Source organism: Anolis carolinensis, unplaced genomic scaffold, assembly GCF_035594765.1.
Source record: "Anolis carolinensis isolate JA03-04 unplaced genomic scaffold, rAnoCar3.1.pri scaffold_8, whole genome shotgun sequence".
Classification (NCBI taxonomy): domain Eukaryota; kingdom Metazoa; phylum Chordata; class Lepidosauria; order Squamata; family Dactyloidae; genus Anolis; species Anolis carolinensis.
This window is the reverse complement of record NW_026943819.1, coordinates 24,353,735-24,371,982: the sequence shown is the minus strand read 5'-3', so window position 1 is coordinate 24,371,982 and position 18,248 is coordinate 24,353,735. Positions and strand designations below refer to the sequence as shown.

Genomic DNA, 18,248 nt, shown 5'->3' with positions numbered 1-18,248 from the left:
CCTCTAGGTCTACTGTTTCTTTAATTCTCAGGCTGTGTCTTCCCATTGGTCACAAAGTGGGAGCCGGCCTTAAAGGCGCAGAGGTGGTTTGCATAACAATTATTTGTCCTCCGAATTATATCGAAATAGTGGGAGGAAGCTAGCTTGCAGAGGATTGGGAGCAGTGGACTTGCAAGCATAAAGAGGAAATATCCAGGTATCTCATATTCCTACTACCACTGCAAATATATATCAGGTACATTAAGTGTTTTGATTTCCTGCGCTACAGTTGGTTTGTGATATGTATGCATGATCTTTATGCATTGGCTTTTACTAAAATGCATTTATTAACACTATGCAGCCTGGCTCACTTCCTTGAGTGAGCTCAAGTTCTTTGCACCTACACTGTAGAATTAATAATAATAATAATAATAATAATTCTATTTCTTACCCACTTCTCCTCGTGGTTCGAGGCAAGTAACAGCATAATGAGAATTAATAGAATTAATGCAATTTGACGCCACCTTAACTGCCACAGCCCAATTCTGTGGAATGCTGGGATGTGTAATTTTGTGAGGTATCCACACTCCATGGAAAAGAAGGCTAAAGACCTTGGAAAACTGCAATTCCTAGGATTTCATAGCATTGAACAGTGGCAGCTGAAGTGCTGTCAAAGTGCATTCAGTGTACAGTATAGACGCCGATAACAAGGAGTGCTAGAAATTGCAGGTCGGTGTTGATATATTTGTACATGTCTATGTTGAAAAAGAAAGCATCATTTTCACTTAAGCAATCAGTTTCTAGTATTGAGCCATGAAAGCCCAAATTCAATAATTTTCTATAAATGGTTTATCCATGCCTTTTGATTGCTTCTACCTCTTCAGCCCTCCTCAGATTTTTGTTGCTGTTGTTCCATCGCGTGTGTTAGATTGGTTAAATTGGAAGGTCGTTTGACTGAAAAGTGGCACAAAAGAAGTGGAAATGGAACTGTGATGGCTAGTTTTGCAAGATGTTTTTCGTTTTGCATTTTATGTTCCATCACTGTTTTCGCTTGCATAATTTGTTTCTTGCAATCAGGGAGAGGAGCAATAAAACTGGAGGGCATCGAATTTGCACATAAGGGACCTATGCTTTGTGGATTTGCAGTGTGATCCATGAGATTGTTTTCACAGGTGCCCCAAGGCCTTGGAAGAGGTTGAAGAATGCCTTTGCGTGGCAAGAAGAGAGGCAGAGGGGCATTACCAGGTCAGTATGGAAACCAGGCTCAATTATTCTTCTAAGGGTGCGTCTACAACATAGAATTAAGGCAGTTAGAGACCACTTTAAAAGTCACGACTCCTGGGATGTTCAGTTTGATTTTTTCGTGTGTGTCAGGAGCGACTTGAGAAACTGCATGCCGCTTCTGGTGTGAGAGAATTGGCTGTCTGCAAGGATATTGCCCAGGGGATGCCCGGATGTTTTGATGTTTTTACCATCCTTTTGCAGTTTGATGAGAAAGCTAAAAGACCTTGCAAAACTACTATGCCCATGGTTCCATAGCACTGAGCCAAGGCAGTGAAATCGGTGTCAGTGCATTAATTCTACAGTGCAAATGCAGCCTTAATCTTTTGTTTCTGGTGGCTTAAAAAAGAGACTGCTCTCCTATTATTATTAATCATTTCCCAAAGTATAAACACCAATAGCTTAAAGAAGATTTTCCCTTACTTCCAGTCCCTGTGATAATTGGATTTTGAGGTTGGCTTGCGTCCTTTTAATTCTTGTTTGTTTCAAGCTACAAAGGAACCCGATTCTAAAGTAGCCAAAGCTGAGACCCCAAAGAAGAGATATGCTTCCAGCTCAGCAAAAGGCATGACCAAAGTCCTGGCATCAGAAAAGGATAAGCCAGAAGGAAGCAAGAAAACTTATAGCCACTGGCTTATGAAATCCGAGCCTGAGAGCAGGTTTGAAAAAGGAGTGGATGTGAAAGTAAGTCAATAATGCTTCATGGCAAAGGTAATGTTGTGTACATGTATCTCAATGATGCGACAAGAGGTATAAGCCTATTTTCGCCTCCCAAAATCAAACTGAAACTAACTCAAACTTTAAGGGTGGAGGTTGGGAATTGTCATGGGTTTCAGGGACAACAAAAGTGGAGGTTTCGGACCACACATGGCCCATGGGACCTAATTTATTTATTTATTTATTTATTTATTTATTTATTTATTTCCAATATATCTATCCCGCCCTTCTCACCCAAAGGAACTCAGGGCAGCGTACAATTGGCAACAATTCGATGCCGAAACACTTAAAAATACAACATAACGTGGTGTGTCCTTGACATCCATTGAGGTTTGGCTTCGGGACCTTCCATGGATACCAACACCCATGGATGCTCAAATCCATTCAGTACAGTAGCTTTGCAAAATGGGGTCCTTTATATAAAATGTCAAAATCCAAGTTTGCTTTTGGGATTTTTCAGAAATATATGTATTTTAAGTTATTGATGGTTGAATCTGTGGATGTGGAGGGCTGACTGTAATATGCTTGCTAGTGTGTCTGCTGTAAATGGGGCTAAAACTGGGATTTAGACCTAGCAGAGCTTGGTATTAGCTTTCATATCCAAGTTGAGTCTTATGTTTCAAAAAGGTAAAGAGGAAATAGAATGAGAACTTTGAAACTATAACTAGAAAACAATAGAACTCCTGCCAAGACTATAATATAGCATCATTGCTCACTGTTAAATCAATAGATGTGTATGTCCCCTTCATTCAGTGGGTCTACTATGATTGTGACCAAGAGTTGGATTACAATTTTAGCAAATGTTCTTAAAAGTCTCAAACATCCATAGAAGTCAGTTGAATGAGCAATTTTGAAGTTTGGACTGCAAACAGCATTGTTGTTATGACTGCAGTCATTGTATTTCCTTACTCTGGTGTATCAGACTTCAGCTTTAAAACAAAACCTAACCAAAAGGGCAGTAGAATAATTTATGTTTTCAATTTATGATTGTGCAGTTTGGCATTGAAGACTTAAAAGCTCAGCCCAACCAGACAGCATGCTGGGATGGAGTCAGGAATTATCAGGTAAAACATCTGTAGGTTCTTCATTCTTCAGTGTGTATTTCAGCTTGAAGCAGCAAAACATGGAATAAATGAGGTATTACAACCTCATATAAGTCTTTCAAAAGACGAGGGCTGGTATTTTCTTTGTTGTCATGTGCCTTCAAGCCATTTCCAACTTACATCGACCCCCAAGCAAAGCTATCATGGGGATTTCTTCAATGGGGAGGGGGGATTTTGCCTCCCTCTGAGGCTGAGAGAGTGTGACAACCCCAATGGCCTTCCTGGTCGGGAGATTTGGGAATTGTAGTCCAACAGTAACTTTTTTTGGTCCTTGTTGTTCATGTCCTCTCATTCAAAATCCAAGGAACATGAACTGTGACGGTCTCTATCAGCCATCATGTTGTGCCATGTAATCCTTCTTTCTTGAGGTGTGAACGGAGTGGTTTCTGTCCTCCTTCCTTGTTCAGGCACGGAATTTCCTGAAGGATATGAAAGTTGGCCAGGAAGCCTTTTTCTACCACAGTAACTGTAAAGAGCCTGGGATCGCTGGCATCGTCAAAGTAAGATCTATTTAGTATTTTGCTCTGAAAGTATCAGCACGAGCTTTTGGGAATAGCAGGACATGGCTCTGAATCACAAAAGGAATAATTGGGTGAATCTCAGTGAACGCTAGAGCCCAGTCCAGCCACATCTTCACCTTCTGAGTTGCCTTGCCCTTCCTTCTCAACCTCCCCGAATAACCTGCAGCAAATCCATCCTTGAACATGACAGCGATAGCAGAGCGCTTGTAGTTAAGGTGCAGAGTTTGCACTCTTTGTTGTCGTTGCTGTTGAGCACCTTCAAGCCTTCCTCATTTCATTTTTTGAATCCACTTCTCTTTCAAATCTAGATAGTGCAGGAGGCCTATCCAGATCACACCCAGTTTGATAAAAAAGACCCTCACTATGATGCGTCCAGCACCAAAGAGAAGCCCAAATGGTTTATGGTAAGAGACTTTTCACTGGCGCTTCCCTTTTTATTAGTTTTCAAATGCAAAAAAACCCCCAAATATTTAGGAGAAAGCAGTGGAACTGTTCCTGATTTTTAGCTTGTTCCTCACACTGAGAAGGAAAGTCGTGGTGAACCTTAACCCCTTATATTGAAAGTGGAGGATGATGCTTTATCTGTCCAAATCCTGTGGTTAATCTGAGCCAAAAGACACCCAATGGTATCTTTTATATGTGCCTTCACATTGCTTCTTGACTTACAGAGTTTTCTTAGGCAATTGATACTTTTGTCAACCTAGCAGTTCAAAAACATGCAAATGTGAGTAGATCAATAGGTACCGCTTCGGCGGGAAGGTAACGGCGCTCCATAGTCATGCCGGCCACATGACCTTGGAGGTGTCTACAGACAACGCTGGCTCTTCAGCTTAGAAATTGAGATGAGCACCAACCCCAAAGAGTCGGACACAACTAGGCTTAATGTCAGGGGAAACCTTTACCTTTACACACACACATATATTTAATATATATGAATGTTGCTGGGCCCTAATACCAGAACTTGGTATATAAATCCCATTTTTTCCTAATAACAGTAAAAACCAACCGATGTGGGTATTAATTCGGTTCCTTTTGGACTTGCAGGTTGATGTCCAGTTTGTGCGCATGACCAAGAGGTTTATCCCTTTGGCTGAACTGAAAGTCCAGCACCAGGCACATAAAACCTCTGGAGGACCCTTAAAAGCAATGTCTCTTTTCACAAGACAGAGGCTCTCTGTCCAACCCCTGACAGACGGTAAGAATTAAGCACCACTTGGAAAAGTTGATGTTTTGTTTTTTTAACTACTGCTGTGGTTCTAGCAGACGGATTCTGGGATAAATGATTCCAAAGAAATATCAAGCTTTTCCAAGTTCTGGTATTAGGACTCAGCAATATTGTTATCATTCGGATGAAACTGAGTTGGATGTGGATCTTAGAGGCCAGTTCTACTCAAAATAGTGGTTCCTTCTTTGCCGGTTGTTGAGCCATCACTGTAGTTTCCAGGAAAGAAATATTTCACCAGTGAGCATAAATATAGAACTGATCCCTGGCACATTAAAGGAAAAAAATGATTCTGCCCCCAAGAAACACTGTTGTAGGCCATCTCCCCAAGTGCCTGCTCAAGACACTGAACTAGGACCAAAACTGTGGAGGGTGTCCATCTCGTCCTTCTCTTGTTGGACGTTTCCCAGTATGTTTCTCAAATTTCTTCTTGGTTCTGTTATTTTTCTCAATAGGGCTTCTGAACTGCTGGGAAGCCCAATTTTGACCTGGTAACAAATAAGTAAAATATTACTACCCTCCTTACTCATAAATCAATGTATTATCTTATTTCGTTTTTCCAAGCTATAGGCTGCCTGGTCAACTGGCCAGTGTTCAGCTCATGGGAAGGACCCTTGTAAAAGTCTATTAACTGGATGGATTTGATTTCTCCTATGCTTGGTTTCTTGGTTGCCATAGTATACCGAAGTGGGTAAATAAGCCAGAGCTTAGAAATGTTAACCTTAGTGTTCCAAAACCAGCAATATTTAGCAAATAACCCACTTGACCTCAATGTTTTCTTTTTCTTTTGAAGAGGAATTTGAGTTTGTTCTGAGCCTTGAAGAGCAAAAGCCTTAAGAAATGACTGCAATACGCCGATCTGGCTGAAACGTTAACAGTTTGCTTCTGGACAATTGCTTTACAAAATGCTAAGGGAAAGGAAGCTGAAAGTCTTTAGAACCGTATTGTGTTAACTACTGGTTGCCTTTGTTTGAAGTTAAATTGCATTGTTTTCCAAATAAAAACATATTTTATCTATGAGGTGTTTTAAAATCAAGAACGTATTGATTAAATACAGTGGGGACTCTGCTTGGTATGGAGGGAATAGGGGCACCTCCTTCTTGATCCCAAAGACTAGCTTACATCTGCATAGGCTACTAATAGGATGCCATTGATAGAAAAACATGCCAACACTGGTCCTTTGAAAGCCTAGAGCGGCCCTTTTTTTAATTGGAGACAAAAACAAAAAAAAGTCATCATTTAAAAATACAACCATTTAAAAGACAATGAATTAAGAAACATGTAAACAATGCAGAGGCTTTTAATTTACAAGTTACACTGCTTGATTTAGTACCTATAGGCTCCTTCCTGCACATATCCCTCCCACACTATGATCCTTTCTGACAGCCTTTTCCATTCAGTCTCAGGTTGGAGATTCAATTGAAACATGGCTTTTTCCAGGAATGACCAGATGCAAGTTGGAAATGTAGCGCACAATGGGCAGGAAAAGCACATTCTATGCAAAGCCATATAAATTATGCAAGAGTGATGCAGTATTTTCCATAGTCTTGATGCTTGCAACTTTGGACAAGTCACTCAGCTTCTATTTGGAATGGGAAAAGAGAGCAGAGCTTGGGAAAGTTACCTTTTGGTATTACATCTGCCAAAACTGCCCACCCCCCAAAAGCATGGCCAACGTAATGGTAAAGGGTAACTTGTCCAAACTCTGGAAGAGAAAGGTTTAGATCTATGGGGAGTCCTCCAAAACCTTCTAACATCATGCAGCCTTACCTTTCAGGTTGTGCCATCACCTTTTGCACCGATGGCACTGAAATGCTGTATTGGAAACCATGAGGGACCATTGGTTTTTTTTGGGAAATGAAAGCTTAATATTTCCAAGAATATTACACCCAATCCCCCATTGTGCACTTTTTCCTCATTATTGCAAATCCATGAAATCTCAACATACATCTTGCTATTTTCAGGTCCATTTTCAGAGATTGGATAAGAAAATCTTAGCAGTCTAATTAAACTGGCTCAGTGGCTTTAATACAGTTAAGGTTTTAGAGGCAGGGGCTTATATACAAGCCATGAAAAAGGAAGAAGAAATGACTAAAAAAATGACTGCAAACTGTGAACAAAGTTTGCATTCTGCTTCAGAGGAACCACCAGCTATAATGGACATTAGCTTGATCTTCAAAAAAAAAATCATACTTGTTTAATAATCCAGAGCAAACAGGTCTTTATGGATCCCAAAATAGTTGACGACACCTGGATTATCAGTTTGGTGGACAACCTCGGCTGTAAACAAGGCCTGGGGTCACCACAAATAAGAATGAAGCATGATATAGATAGGATGGGATACCGATCTCACAGTTGAAGGAGAAAAGGGGGCTTCAGGGTTTCAAATGGGTGAAAATAATGTAGCCATTCAGCTGCTTTTGGACTCTAACTCTCATTGTTTCCCACCACTGGCTAAGGCTGATGGAACTTAAAATTCCACCAATTAAAGTCTCTAGGTATTTCTAGATTCTCCTGGTGACAGTTGATGCTCTGGAGAACATAGAAATGCCTAAGAGAGATGTTATCAGGGGTTTTTTAATGGTGTTTCTTTTTAAAAATTGGAGTTCTTCCACTTATGTGGAAGTCTCTAAGGTATCTCTACAAAACTGGATGGCCTGCTGTATTTCAAAGGACAAATGTACCAAATCAAGAAAACAAGTTGGCATCCAGGTGATCCAAACTGTGCCCTGCAAACCTGAATTATCGCACCCACACTGCAAACTAGGCCATTCTGTTTAATTAAACTACATTTTAATAATTCTTTTGCACGTGTTCTGGCTTTGCTACGTCTTGCAGAAGATACAGGACACTGGAAATCATTTAACTCTGCTTTTGAAGCTTTGGCAGGTGCCACCCATGAACTGTTCACCACTGCATTCATAAGGACTCTGTTTTAACAGAAGAGCTGACACTGCCATGTATTCCTGGCCTTTCAGAATCTCCACAGAAGCACAATCCTACACTTCTAAGATCTAAAACTGCACTTTTATTTTATTACATAAAGGAAACGAATACACAACTATATAAAAAAGCATGTATGTCCATGGATTCATTAAAACTGTGGGCCTCCTTTCCTTTTATTTGAAGGGAAAGGAATTTTTGAATTCCAGTCCCCATCCTTTACGAGAAGGGTGATTGGGAGAAGCTTAAAAACACATTCATCAAAGTGCTGAAGTCAAAAGGCAAAATAGGAAAGTATTCACTAGTTGTTCAATGACATGCAAACAGTTTCTTTTGGAGGAAGGTCGGCTCAGCTTGCAAATTTACAAAAACTCAGAACTAACATTCAGTATTTCAGGCCCTCTACGGAAGGAAAGTGCATATTTATCACAAAACAGGGAAAGGGCAGAAAAGCAATGGCAATTGTCCGTATGTCTATGCAAAGGCTGGAAACGAAAAGAATGACCCATGCTGGAGGAAGAAGACATCCACCTAACTCTGTACATTTTAAGGGCAAATATATTGCTCCCATCTCTTTAGAAGGGCAGCTAGAGCTTTGGCTCCAATGTTGTGGTTTTTCAGGTTTTGGGAGGCAGTTTTTATAGGACTCTCTTCGCACTTTGCCAAAAGCGTCCAAATTTCATTTGTGCCTCCCAGACCCAGGTCATACCAAAGTACACTTTCAGTAAAAGCTGAAAAAAATTATATATTTTATGATTGCCTGACCTGATGTGGAATTCTTCAGCAAAAAAAAAGAGGAACATTTCTGGAAAGGGTCTTCAGACCATCCCAGGTATCATTCCTACAAATTCATGTTAAATGGACTAAGGGATCATGAGTCTCTCTCTGCCCAAGACTTCGCACACAGCAAGATTCTGGATAAGAAGCACCAGCTATGAATCACTCTTGATGGTGTGCTTTCTCTAAGGCAATTTCCTCTGCTTTCAAATTAAAAATGAATTGGTGAATCCAGAATTGTATTTTCTTACTCAAGACTGGAATGAGTTCAGAAGAGGGCATCACAAAGAGATTGCATGGAACCTCCTTCTGGGCGGGACATGGGATACTTTGCCCTCCCTAAAATCACAAAAAATGCCTAGGAACAGCAGGAGACAGGAAGAGCTCTCTGCAGAGGCTGCTTTGGAAGGTGGGTTTTCATAGAGCTCGGAATGTCACATTTCAAGCCAATTCCCTCCTATGTAATGTTTCCTCAATGGAGGATGCTTTTCCTGCATGGCAAGGGGTTGGACTGGATGGCCCATGTGGTCTCTTCCAACTCTACATTCTATGATTCCATGATCCTGGACAACCTGACAAAAGGCATATTGTTGAATTGCTTCTTCCCAATGTGTCTTCTAAATCTAAAATATTTTAGTTATCAGACTATGTGCAACAATCAACCAGAAAGGTCTTAGAGGTTCCGTTATACTTCTTTAGGACTTGCCTGTCTCCATCTCATTCAATTCAGACAAAGTTAGCTTATTCAAACTCTTCTGTTAAACTCTTCTACAGGAGGCTGCCTAACTGTCTGCAAGCGGCGCTGATACCCATTTGTTTTCTGAATTATACTCCAAACAGACTCAGAGAGAAACACAGTGACCCTCTCCCTGGTGAATCTTTGGCCCTCTGGATGTTTGGAGCCCAAGATCTACCATCTCTGTGTTTGAAAAGCTTTAGAACAGAGCCCTTTCTGGATACCAACAACAAAATGTGACTACCCATTTTAATGTTTCAAAAAGTGTTCCTTCGATGCCGGATGAAGGGGATTTTCCCACACGTGCCTCATATGCAGCACTATGTATGCATACGTTTGATTGATGCAAGTGGGATTGAGGGAGGGGGAGAAAGGAGGAAGTTAAGAAAAAAAGTTGTATGTACAGTCAAATCAACAAGGTTCTTTACATTTTGAATACACAAAAAAGGTGCTGTAACACAAACACTCTTTTTCCACAGTTCCCCTCATGCTCGACAAGCATCAGATTTTCCATCCCACCCCATGGAACATTGAATGTTGCCGTCACATGCGCCGTTTCCCTCCCTGTCCTGCAAGTTGCTAGTCCTTAGGAGAAAAGGAATAAAGAAATGGAAAAGAAGGGAAGAAAAACACGCACACGCACACTCACAACCCAACAGATAATGTGTGTTTGCAAGTCTCTGGTGAAAGATGGGCATCCTCTTTCCTGGTCTGCAGGCCCAAGGCTTGACCGAGGGACCTTCTCCAGAACCTCCTCCTTGGTTGAACCTCTCACTGTCGGCCGTTGTTCTCTGATGGCTGGCTGGGCGGCCTGCTTTCTGTCTGGGAGGACGTGCCTTCAAAACGCTGGGAGGCAATCGCAGCCTGATGGGACATGCTCTTCCGTACAATGTCCCCTTTGCGCCATAACACCACCTCCTGGCCAAAGAGAAGAGACTTCGGTCATATATCACTATGTACCTCTCCTGCACTATTAAGAGAGCGATAAAGAAAGCTATGTCGCACAACCCATCAACCCTACATTTTTTACTCCAATGAGTACTTCAAAACCCTATGGAATCTACTTAGTCCTCACCTCTAATGTTGGCCCTTCTATGAATTGCTGGACATCAAGTCCCAAAAGTTCCAGTCAGTAGCAGTGTCCATCTAATAATAATGATGGTGGGTTGCTGTTGAGTTTTCCAGGCTATATGGCCATGTTCCAGAAACATTCTCTCCTAACGTTTTGCCTGCATCTATGACAGGCATCCTCAGAGGTTGGGACCTACAGCCCAGAAAACTTAGAGCAACCCAGTGATTCCGGCCATGAAAGCCTTCAACAACACAATAATAATAATACGTAGTACCAATTTATTTGTTACGTCTAGACGTGAGGTACAACATAGCCAAAACACACATAGCAAAATACTTAATGTAAAGATAGTGACAGATAATGCAAATTTTAAATTAACATTTCACATGCTGGAAGAGAGAGGTCTTTATTTGTTTCACAGCTCGTTCATACTATAGAATTAAAACAGCTTGGCACCACTTTAGCAACCCCTGGTTGTCAGGATGAGGGTTTGAGCACCTGTAAATCTGGATATTTCCTTACCTGCTGTTTAAAATAGCGCCGCTCTTCTTCATCAATCAGCACCAGGTTGAGGTAATAGCGCACCGAGAACTTCTTATTGATGTCCCTCATGGTGGGCGTCAGCTCATAGCCAGCCAAGAAGAGCCTAATGGGGATGGATTCCCCTGAAAAGGAAGTCAAAAGGCAGGACACGGATTCAAATGTGAATACAGGGATGTATTAGTTTACTACAAGTCTACACTGATACTCCTTGTCTTCCAGTGAAAGAGAAAGAGAGATGCACCTAAAAGGAGTGTGTGGTTGGGTGCATGTTTGACCTTGCTCCTTCCTTCAACTGGTAAAGCTTAGTATCCACTCTGCTTGAGAAGGAAACCCAAGAAAGGTGGCAGCCTTCAAGATGAAAACGACTCCAACTGTTACCCCCCCAAAGCATCTTCTGAGGAAAGTCTCCTCCACCTCACCTCTTACTGGAGCCCCGTCCATAATCTCGTATTTCGCTATTGTATCGTTCTCGTGGTACACGTTGGGTCCAGTCCCCGTGGTCTCCCTCTTGATGATGTCGATCTCCATGTGTTTGATCTTGATCCGCACCAGGAGGAAATAGATCTTCCCAACAATCACATCTTTTAAATGGTACCTAGGAAAGGACAGGAAGTCAGCAAGAGAGTTGAGTCAAGTGGCCAGAGGATAAATCAGTTGAGGGTAATCTTTAAACCCAATGAAACAACAAAGAAGTTAGCACCGCAAGTGGAACAATCCAGGGAAGAAGATGGTGTTGAGGCAGAGGAACACAAAGATCAAGAGGACACAAGATAAATCAAAAAGCTACAGAACTTCAGGAAGAAAAAGGTGTTCCTGCAGGTCTGAAACACTGACAACATGGGAATTCCTGGGGTAGGCAATTCCATAGGCTGCATCACCTCTTTTGCAAACTGTTTCAGATCCTTCCCAATAAAAGGTCAACTCACTCAGCCAGAAGACACTTACTTGGATTTATTGTACTCAAACTCGATGTGCAGGCAATCTTCAATCCCCACCTCCATCTTGATGGAGGAATTGAGTTCGGGGTACGTGCTCAGTGTATGCACAACAATGTCCATTTCTTTCACCACATCATTCAGCCTGCGGCTCACCGTGGCACGGAGGAAATACCTACCAGAAGAGGAGGACATGGAACAGGCTTGTGAGCCTCCAATAATGACTGCACTCATATGGACGAAGCTTTTAAAATCAGGTTTTCCAAATACAAAAATGCTCCATGAGATCCCATTCTTAACACAAAGCTGTGCTCTTTGCTTACACACTTTATGAAGAGCAGTTCCCAAATAGAAGCAGGGATATTATACAGGTACAATTAATTCATGTATTTCTTAAGTAACAATATTCTATATCCTTGCATTTGCATCAGCCTGATGTAGACAACACCAGTGTCTTATATTTTCCCCAGGTAACTTTTACAATAATCCTTGGATGCTTTCAAAGCTTCTACAAGAGTTTCTGTATGTTCATTTTGTAACAGAATTCTATTTCAGTCATCTACCTCCAATGCATAACATGTCTCCATTTCCCCACCTTTTCTAGCTGCAAATCTAACAGCTTTTCCAACTGCCCCCTTTTCCTCTATTGAACATTTCATGTCCAAATGCACCAAAAAGTCTCTGACCAAACGCATGATTCCTCTGGTTTCAGATTATTGTATTTGGGGTTTAAAGGTTTTGATCTCATTGATTCCAAGTGTTGTAAATACTAAAATGGTGCCCCTAAGGGGAAAAAAATTAAACCCACTGTGCTGAATTTTCAAAATTAGTCAGCAAAATAAATTTCAGAGATATACCACTGTTAGTGTATGGAATAAAAAGAGGAAAAGAAATGTTTTGTAGCAGCCGTAAATCTAGATAGCTTTCAGCAGTGGGCTGAAATAAACTGCCTAGTCTTAAGAGCTGAAATGTGCAGCAGAACATTTCCAAGACAGAAACTTTTCTGACATTTTACTGTGGAAAATTTCCCCACATCATTCATACATAGTTAAATATACCTATATCTATCTATATATATATATATACAACCAACAGTATCCATAGTTACCTGAGTCATCATACTGTAGCTCTTCATGTTAGAAACACAGAATATTGGATGGCACTATCTACTCTTCTATTGACAAGCATTGACAAATTCTAATGATCAAGAGAAGTGGACTAAACAAGGCACGACTCTATTCCACAAAATCTCTTGCTTCTCAAAAAGTCACAAGGAGACAAGCGAGAATGTGGTCAGTTGCCTATACGCACAAGATGACATCCATCCTTTACTGAAATATAATGTGCGACCAATTGTACTGAATCAGGTTTTTCTCAACTTTAAATGGACTGGATACGTTCCACAGTGAGTGAAGCTTAGAGTACTATAGTATAGCCTGCCAGAGAAAGGTGTCTTAAAAATTGAAAGCATTCTTAAAACCACAGCCAATTATTGTAAAATATAACAATATATGCTGTTCTCTTTACTTCATGATATATATTCCAATGCATTCACAAAACTTTGAATTTGTTTTGAATGGAACATTAAAATACAAACGTGCAAAATCAGATATTATTTGAAATTTTAAAATTGTCCAAAAGTTGCTCAGAAAATTCTCCAGATCTACATTATCTGGAAATCGATCTTATTGTTGAAGGATATGATGAGACTCCTTTTTCCTTCCCTCTTTTAATCAAGAAAAGCAGACAATGTAACAACTTTGCATTTACCTATATGTTTGATCACTCCAAACAAAAGGCCCTATTGAGAAAAAAATCTCAAGATGGTAACCGAATTCACCTTAGCTTCACGTTCTGTCCGGTATACGACTCATACGGTTTCTCAACATGTGTGAATTCGAAATCGAAGGTTTGTGATTGGGTGAATTCACCGGGACGGGCCAAATCCTTCACCAGGGACACAAATTCATGGTGGTTCCCTCGGTCATAATACAGTTCTGGAATTAAAAGACACTTGGTAAAACATTGCTGCTACTCAACACTGTAAAGAAAAGTCACTTGAATTGTGAGGATGTTGCAGGTAAGAGTTCAGCTTCATGCAACAATTATCCAGACTGCAAAGTGTAGCCAGGGCTATGCAATAGCATCCTAAGGGTTGAAATAATATCCACCTAAGTATTTAAGTACTGTAATCTCTTATCAGTGATAGATATATAGTCATTCTTCCTCCTTATTTGACATCTGAGGAATTTTGGAACAACAAACCAAGACAGTGAATTTTCTACGCTCTGTGCTTAGTAATGGATCAAGTGGAATAATAGCACTATAATTGCAAAATCTGAACAAACCTGATCTGCTCTGTTTTATTTTTAAACTGGAAGTGCCAAAGACTGCACTGAGTCCCTTCTGTTTGCAAACATGTGCCTTAACCACCAATGGCCTTTGTGCCTTCAAAATCTGCAAAAACACGCTCAGGCTACTAAGAACTAACCACTCCATTAAGATGCTATTATGAACCAGAATTAAATGGAGATCTTCAAACATTCATCTCAATTAATCAGAGAGATGGAAAAACAGGTCAACAGAAAACAATGTGGGGAAAGCAAAAGAAATGCCTTCCACATTTGCTCAGAGAATAATCAGAGCTGACCACATGCAACAAGGGACTCAAAGGAAAACGTTAACTAGAATGATTTTTCAATGTCATTAATAGGCACCTGGGGTGCCTGTCCACTTTTAATTGCCAAAATATCTTACAGGAAAAGGGGCAACACTCAGAAAATGGACTGAGAATATTCTCTCCAACTGTGCTACACAAGAAACCAACAACTTGGTGCAGGTAGGCCTTGCAAGGAAACATCAGCAGTGGCGGGTGACTGTCTTGTAACGCTGTCCATCATGGGTATCTTCTCACAAAGACTCCATGACAACTTCCAAAGGAAATAAATTATTATCCAGAACACCATTAGACAGAAAGTGTACGGAACTGCTGAAAATCACATCTTACCAGAGGCAAAGGGACAATGCAAGAGAATGGATTGCCATAAAAGATCATGACCAATACAGAGATTATTACTAAATAAGAAAACACCTCTGAAATAGGCTTCAGCACCCCAAACACAGATCTCCCAGAGCACGATCGTTCTTTCACACATCTCCTTACCTTTTTTGAAAAGTTGTTATTACTCTGCATAATATCCTAAAAGCACCTAAATCCTATCTGAGTTTGCAAGCAAAGCTGGCTCAGTGCTTGAAAGGGAAGCCACCAACAAATGCCAAGTGCTGTAGACTAATCTGAGAGGACGGAACTGGGAAAACCCAATAAAATTCATGGCCTCGCCATAAGTCAAAAGGTGACTTGAAGGCACAGATACACACTAATTCATTTATGTGGGCTCATTGCAATATGGACCTGCCATTATTTTGCACCGGCCTAAGCTCTGGCTGAAAGAAAAAAGGCCCTAACTCAGTGGTAGAGCACCTGCTTTGTATGCAGAAGATCCCAGGTTCAATTGCTAGTACCTCCAATTAACTGGATCACATGGCAGATGATAGAAAAATGTTTGAGATCTTGGAAGTGATACTGTCCATGAAAGAACGTATTATCAGTGATAACAGGTAGAATGAACACAGTTTCATACATCAGAATGCCTGTTGGTGGCTATTTTTCCCAACCTCACCTAGGCACTGTCACCTGAAAGCTGCTGATGGAAAAAGGGAATTGAAGGACTTTCTTTGGAATGTAGACAGTCAATTCCTAGAGAACCACGTTGACCATTGGTCATGGCCTGGCAACATGATCATGCAAAGGACAGGCCCAAGGTTGAAGAACTTAAAACTATGGTATTCACCACCACAAGACATAGTGATAATCACCATCGGCTGTAAAAGGGAACTAGATATATTCATGGAGCAAGTTGGAACAATCAATGATGATTATAGGATACATGGAGGCTTTACTTATAAGACTTTTCGACTTCCCTTAGGAAGAGATGCTGTCTTGACACAGATCCATTAAGCAATTACAACAATCTACTGATACATTTATTCAGCACCAGGACTAATCTACCTACAGGCTGAGTATCCCTCAACCAAAACCTTGGAATCAAAAGAATTTCAGGTTTTGAGAAATTGATCATTGTACATAGTATCTTGGAGATGCGACCCAACTCCCAAATGACACTCATTTATATTTCATATATAGCTTATAAAAGTCTGAAAGTAATTTTAATTGAGTGTCGAGAAAGCAAAGGTGCCATTATCTCAGCAACCTACATAAACCATTTCGGAGCATTATAAATTTCGGGGTAGGGATCGTCAACCCGTCTACTGCCACAGTGGGAGGTTCAACCTCCAAACCACACACAGAAGAGATCGAAAGTCCCACCAATCTTACCAATTTGCCCAATGAACTCCACCTTGATGCCTTGGTGCTCCAGGCGTTTGTTGGGATGCTTGAGGGTGAGGATGACCCTCCCTGAAACCGTCTCTCCGTCGTAGAAGAGGAAGTACTTCTCCTTCTTGCCCTCTTCGGTCTTGTGTTCTGCTCGCCGCCTGCTCTCGGCGTCGCTCAGGACCAGTTCCAAGTCGGCGGTCTGTCCGAACCCAAAGAAGCTCATGGCGGCGACGGGGAGAGAATGAGTCCGAACCCCAAGGAGCAAAAGCAGAAGAGCCTGACAATCTCAACCTACTGACAGCCCCGGAATGAGTTCTCCAGTTCGGAGGAGTTGCGCCAACCTCTTTCACAGATCTAGAGAGATGATCTTGTCTTCTTTTGGAAAGGTCACCAAACTAGGAAGAGAAAGCAGGAGGGGATGGCTATTCTTGCTCATAAGGAATCCTGGGCCATGGGCAAAGAGAGGGCTCGCCTCCTGAGGCTTGAATGAGACAAGGCAAGATGAAGCAGAGCTTCAGAAAATGGGGAAAACAAAGCCCATCTGGGATGCTGCTACACCCAGTGATAATAAAAGCAGAGTCTAATTTCAATCCCCAAGCAAATCTCAATGAGGGTTCTCTAGCTGGGCCAAGCTCTTCACAGATCCGGAGATCCAATTGCGTCTTCCTTCAGGATGCCTAGAGGGCTTTCCTTCTAAGCGTGAAGGAGACAAAGCAAGGAAGCCAAACAGGGCTTCAGAAAATGGGGAAAGCAAAGCTCATCAGGGCTGCTGCTTGCACCCAATGATAATAAAAACAGGGTGTAATTTCAATCCACATGCAAATGCAAATCTCAGTTAGGGTTCTCTAGTTCGGTGGAGTTGGACCAAGCTTTTCACAGAACAGAAGATCCAATTGTGTCTTCTTTCAAGAAACCCAGAGAGGACTTTCCTTCTAAGCGTGAATGAGAATAATAATAATAATGTAGTTGTATCCTGCCCTATCTCCCCGAGGAAACCAAACAGCGCTTCGGAAAATGGTTTAAGCAAAGTGCATCTGAGATGCAGCTTGAACCCAATGATAATAATAAGGAGATACAGTCCCAACTCACTGGCAGCGCTTAAGGATTCAGCAGAGTTTCATGGACCCAGAATGCCGGTCTTGTCTTGCTTTGGCGAAGGAATGGCTACTGGCTTGTTCAGCAAGGGAATGGCTACTAAAACAATAAGATGTCAACCCGAGGAAACTTTTGACAAGGATGCACCTCTGGAGCCAAGGCTTCAAAAAATGGGGAAAGCAAAGCCCATGGGGGATGCTATTTGGGACCAATATGAGCAAGGATGCGGCAAATGAGGAGCCAAAGCAAAATGAGACCCAGCAAGGATTCAGGAGATGGGGAGGGGGGAAGCAGAGCCCACCGAGGATGCTGTTTGGGGCCTATGATGAGAATAGCAACAGCGGGGTGCTCTGTTGAGCTTCATGGGTTCAGGGAGGTGATGGTGGGGATGGAAGGCTCTTCTTGCTCCTGACCTCCAAGGGAGGCGTGCAAAGGGAATCTGGCAGAAGGGGGCAAGGAGGAGATGCAAAAGGAGGAGTGCAAAGAGGAGGCAGAGGGGGGCTCTTGGAGGCTGGGACTGAATCCAGGGATTCCAGGGGGCGTTGCTTTCCCTGGAAGGAGGGAGGGAAGAAGAGAGGAGGGAGGCCGGGGAAGGAGGCTGCAAAGAGGAGGCTGCAAGAAGGCCTCCGCCTCCAATGCAACGCAGCCCGATGCAATGCACGAAAAGCCGGAGCCCGCTGCCCTTTTTTGCAGAAGGAAGCCAGCCGCCTCTGCAGCCCCGATGAGCTGCCCCGGCTTTCCCTTTTCCGCCCGGTGCTTCTGCTGCTGCTGCGGAGCTCGCGCCGCGTCCCGGGGAACACTCCAACTGCGCATGCGCCCCGCCCGGGCCGCGCAGGCAGAAGGGGGAGGAGGGAGCGTTGCCACAGCGTTCCCACAGCGCATGCGCTCGTTTCCGCCCTGACGAGAGAGCCCGACCAAGGCGGCGGTG

At 42.2% G+C, this 18,248-nt stretch overlaps 2 protein-coding genes across 6 annotated transcripts; one reads left to right on the top strand and one right to left on the bottom strand.

The window, feature by feature from the left end:
* Positions 1 to 46: 46 nt before the first annotated feature.
* thyn1 (thymocyte nuclear protein 1) lies at positions 47 to 5,840 on the top strand. 4 transcript variants are annotated; one of them, XM_062961350.1, is made up of 8 exons: positions 47 to 196; positions 1,152 to 1,224; positions 1,751 to 1,944; positions 2,973 to 3,041; positions 3,488 to 3,580; positions 3,910 to 4,005; positions 4,646 to 4,796; positions 5,617 to 5,840. In XM_062961350.1, exons 2-8 carry the CDS (start codon positions 1,182 to 1,184, stop codon positions 5,658 to 5,660), a joined length of 690 nt encoding a protein of 229 aa, XP_062817420.1. In that variant the 5' UTR covers positions 47 to 196; positions 1,152 to 1,181; the 3' UTR covers positions 5,661 to 5,840. The 4 variants fall into 4 exon arrangements, with proteins under 4 accessions (XP_062817420.1, XP_062817419.1, XP_062817421.1 ...); XM_062961349.1 differs by having other exon boundaries at positions 79 to 235; XM_062961351.1 differs by having other exon boundaries at positions 93 to 235; positions 1,759 to 1,944.
* A 159-nt stretch (positions 5,841 to 5,999) lies between these two features.
* On the bottom strand, positions 6,000 to 18,141 carry vps26b (VPS26 retromer complex component B). 2 transcript variants are annotated; one of them, XM_062961347.1, is made up of 7 exons: positions 17,315 to 18,141; positions 16,226 to 16,620; positions 13,670 to 13,826; positions 11,840 to 12,004; positions 11,314 to 11,489; positions 10,874 to 11,016; positions 6,000 to 10,197 (listed from the first exon to the last, which is right to left on the bottom strand). In XM_062961347.1, exons 2-7 carry the CDS (start codon positions 16,446 to 16,448, stop codon positions 10,051 to 10,053), a joined length of 1,011 nt encoding a protein of 336 aa, XP_062817417.1. In that variant the 5' UTR covers positions 16,449 to 16,620; positions 17,315 to 18,141; the 3' UTR covers positions 6,000 to 10,050. The 2 variants fall into 2 exon arrangements, with proteins under 2 accessions (XP_062817417.1, XP_003226680.1); XM_003226632.4 differs by having other exon boundaries at positions 16,226 to 18,141.
* Between the last annotated feature and the right edge of the window lie 107 nt (positions 18,142 to 18,248).

Bases quoted from the DNA above. Each gene is read 5' to 3' on its own strand.
- thyn1 (XM_062961350.1), top strand. From the start codon at position 1,182: ATGCCTTTGCGTGGCAAGAAGAGAGGCAGAGGGGCATTACCAG. The intron at 4,006-4,645 runs GTAAGAGACTTT...TTGGACTTGCAG, and splicing joins AGAAGCCCAAATGGTTTATG to GTTGATGTCCAGTTTGTGCG. The intron at 4,797-5,616 runs GTAAGAATTAAG...TTTCTTTTGAAG, and splicing joins TGTCCAACCCCTGACAGACG to AGGAATTTGAGTTTGTTCTG.
- vps26b (XM_003226632.4), bottom strand. From the start codon at position 16,448: ATGAGCTTCTTTGGGTTCGGACAGACCGCCGACTTGGAACTGGTCCTG. The intron at 11,490-11,839 runs GTAAGTGTCTTC...GTCCTTTCCTAG, and splicing joins TTTGAGTACAATAAATCCAA to GTACCATTTAAAAGATGTGA. The intron at 11,017-11,313 runs GTGAGGTGGAGG...CTTCCTTTTCAG, and splicing joins GGACGGGGCTCCAGTAAGAG to GGGAATCCATCCCCATTAGG.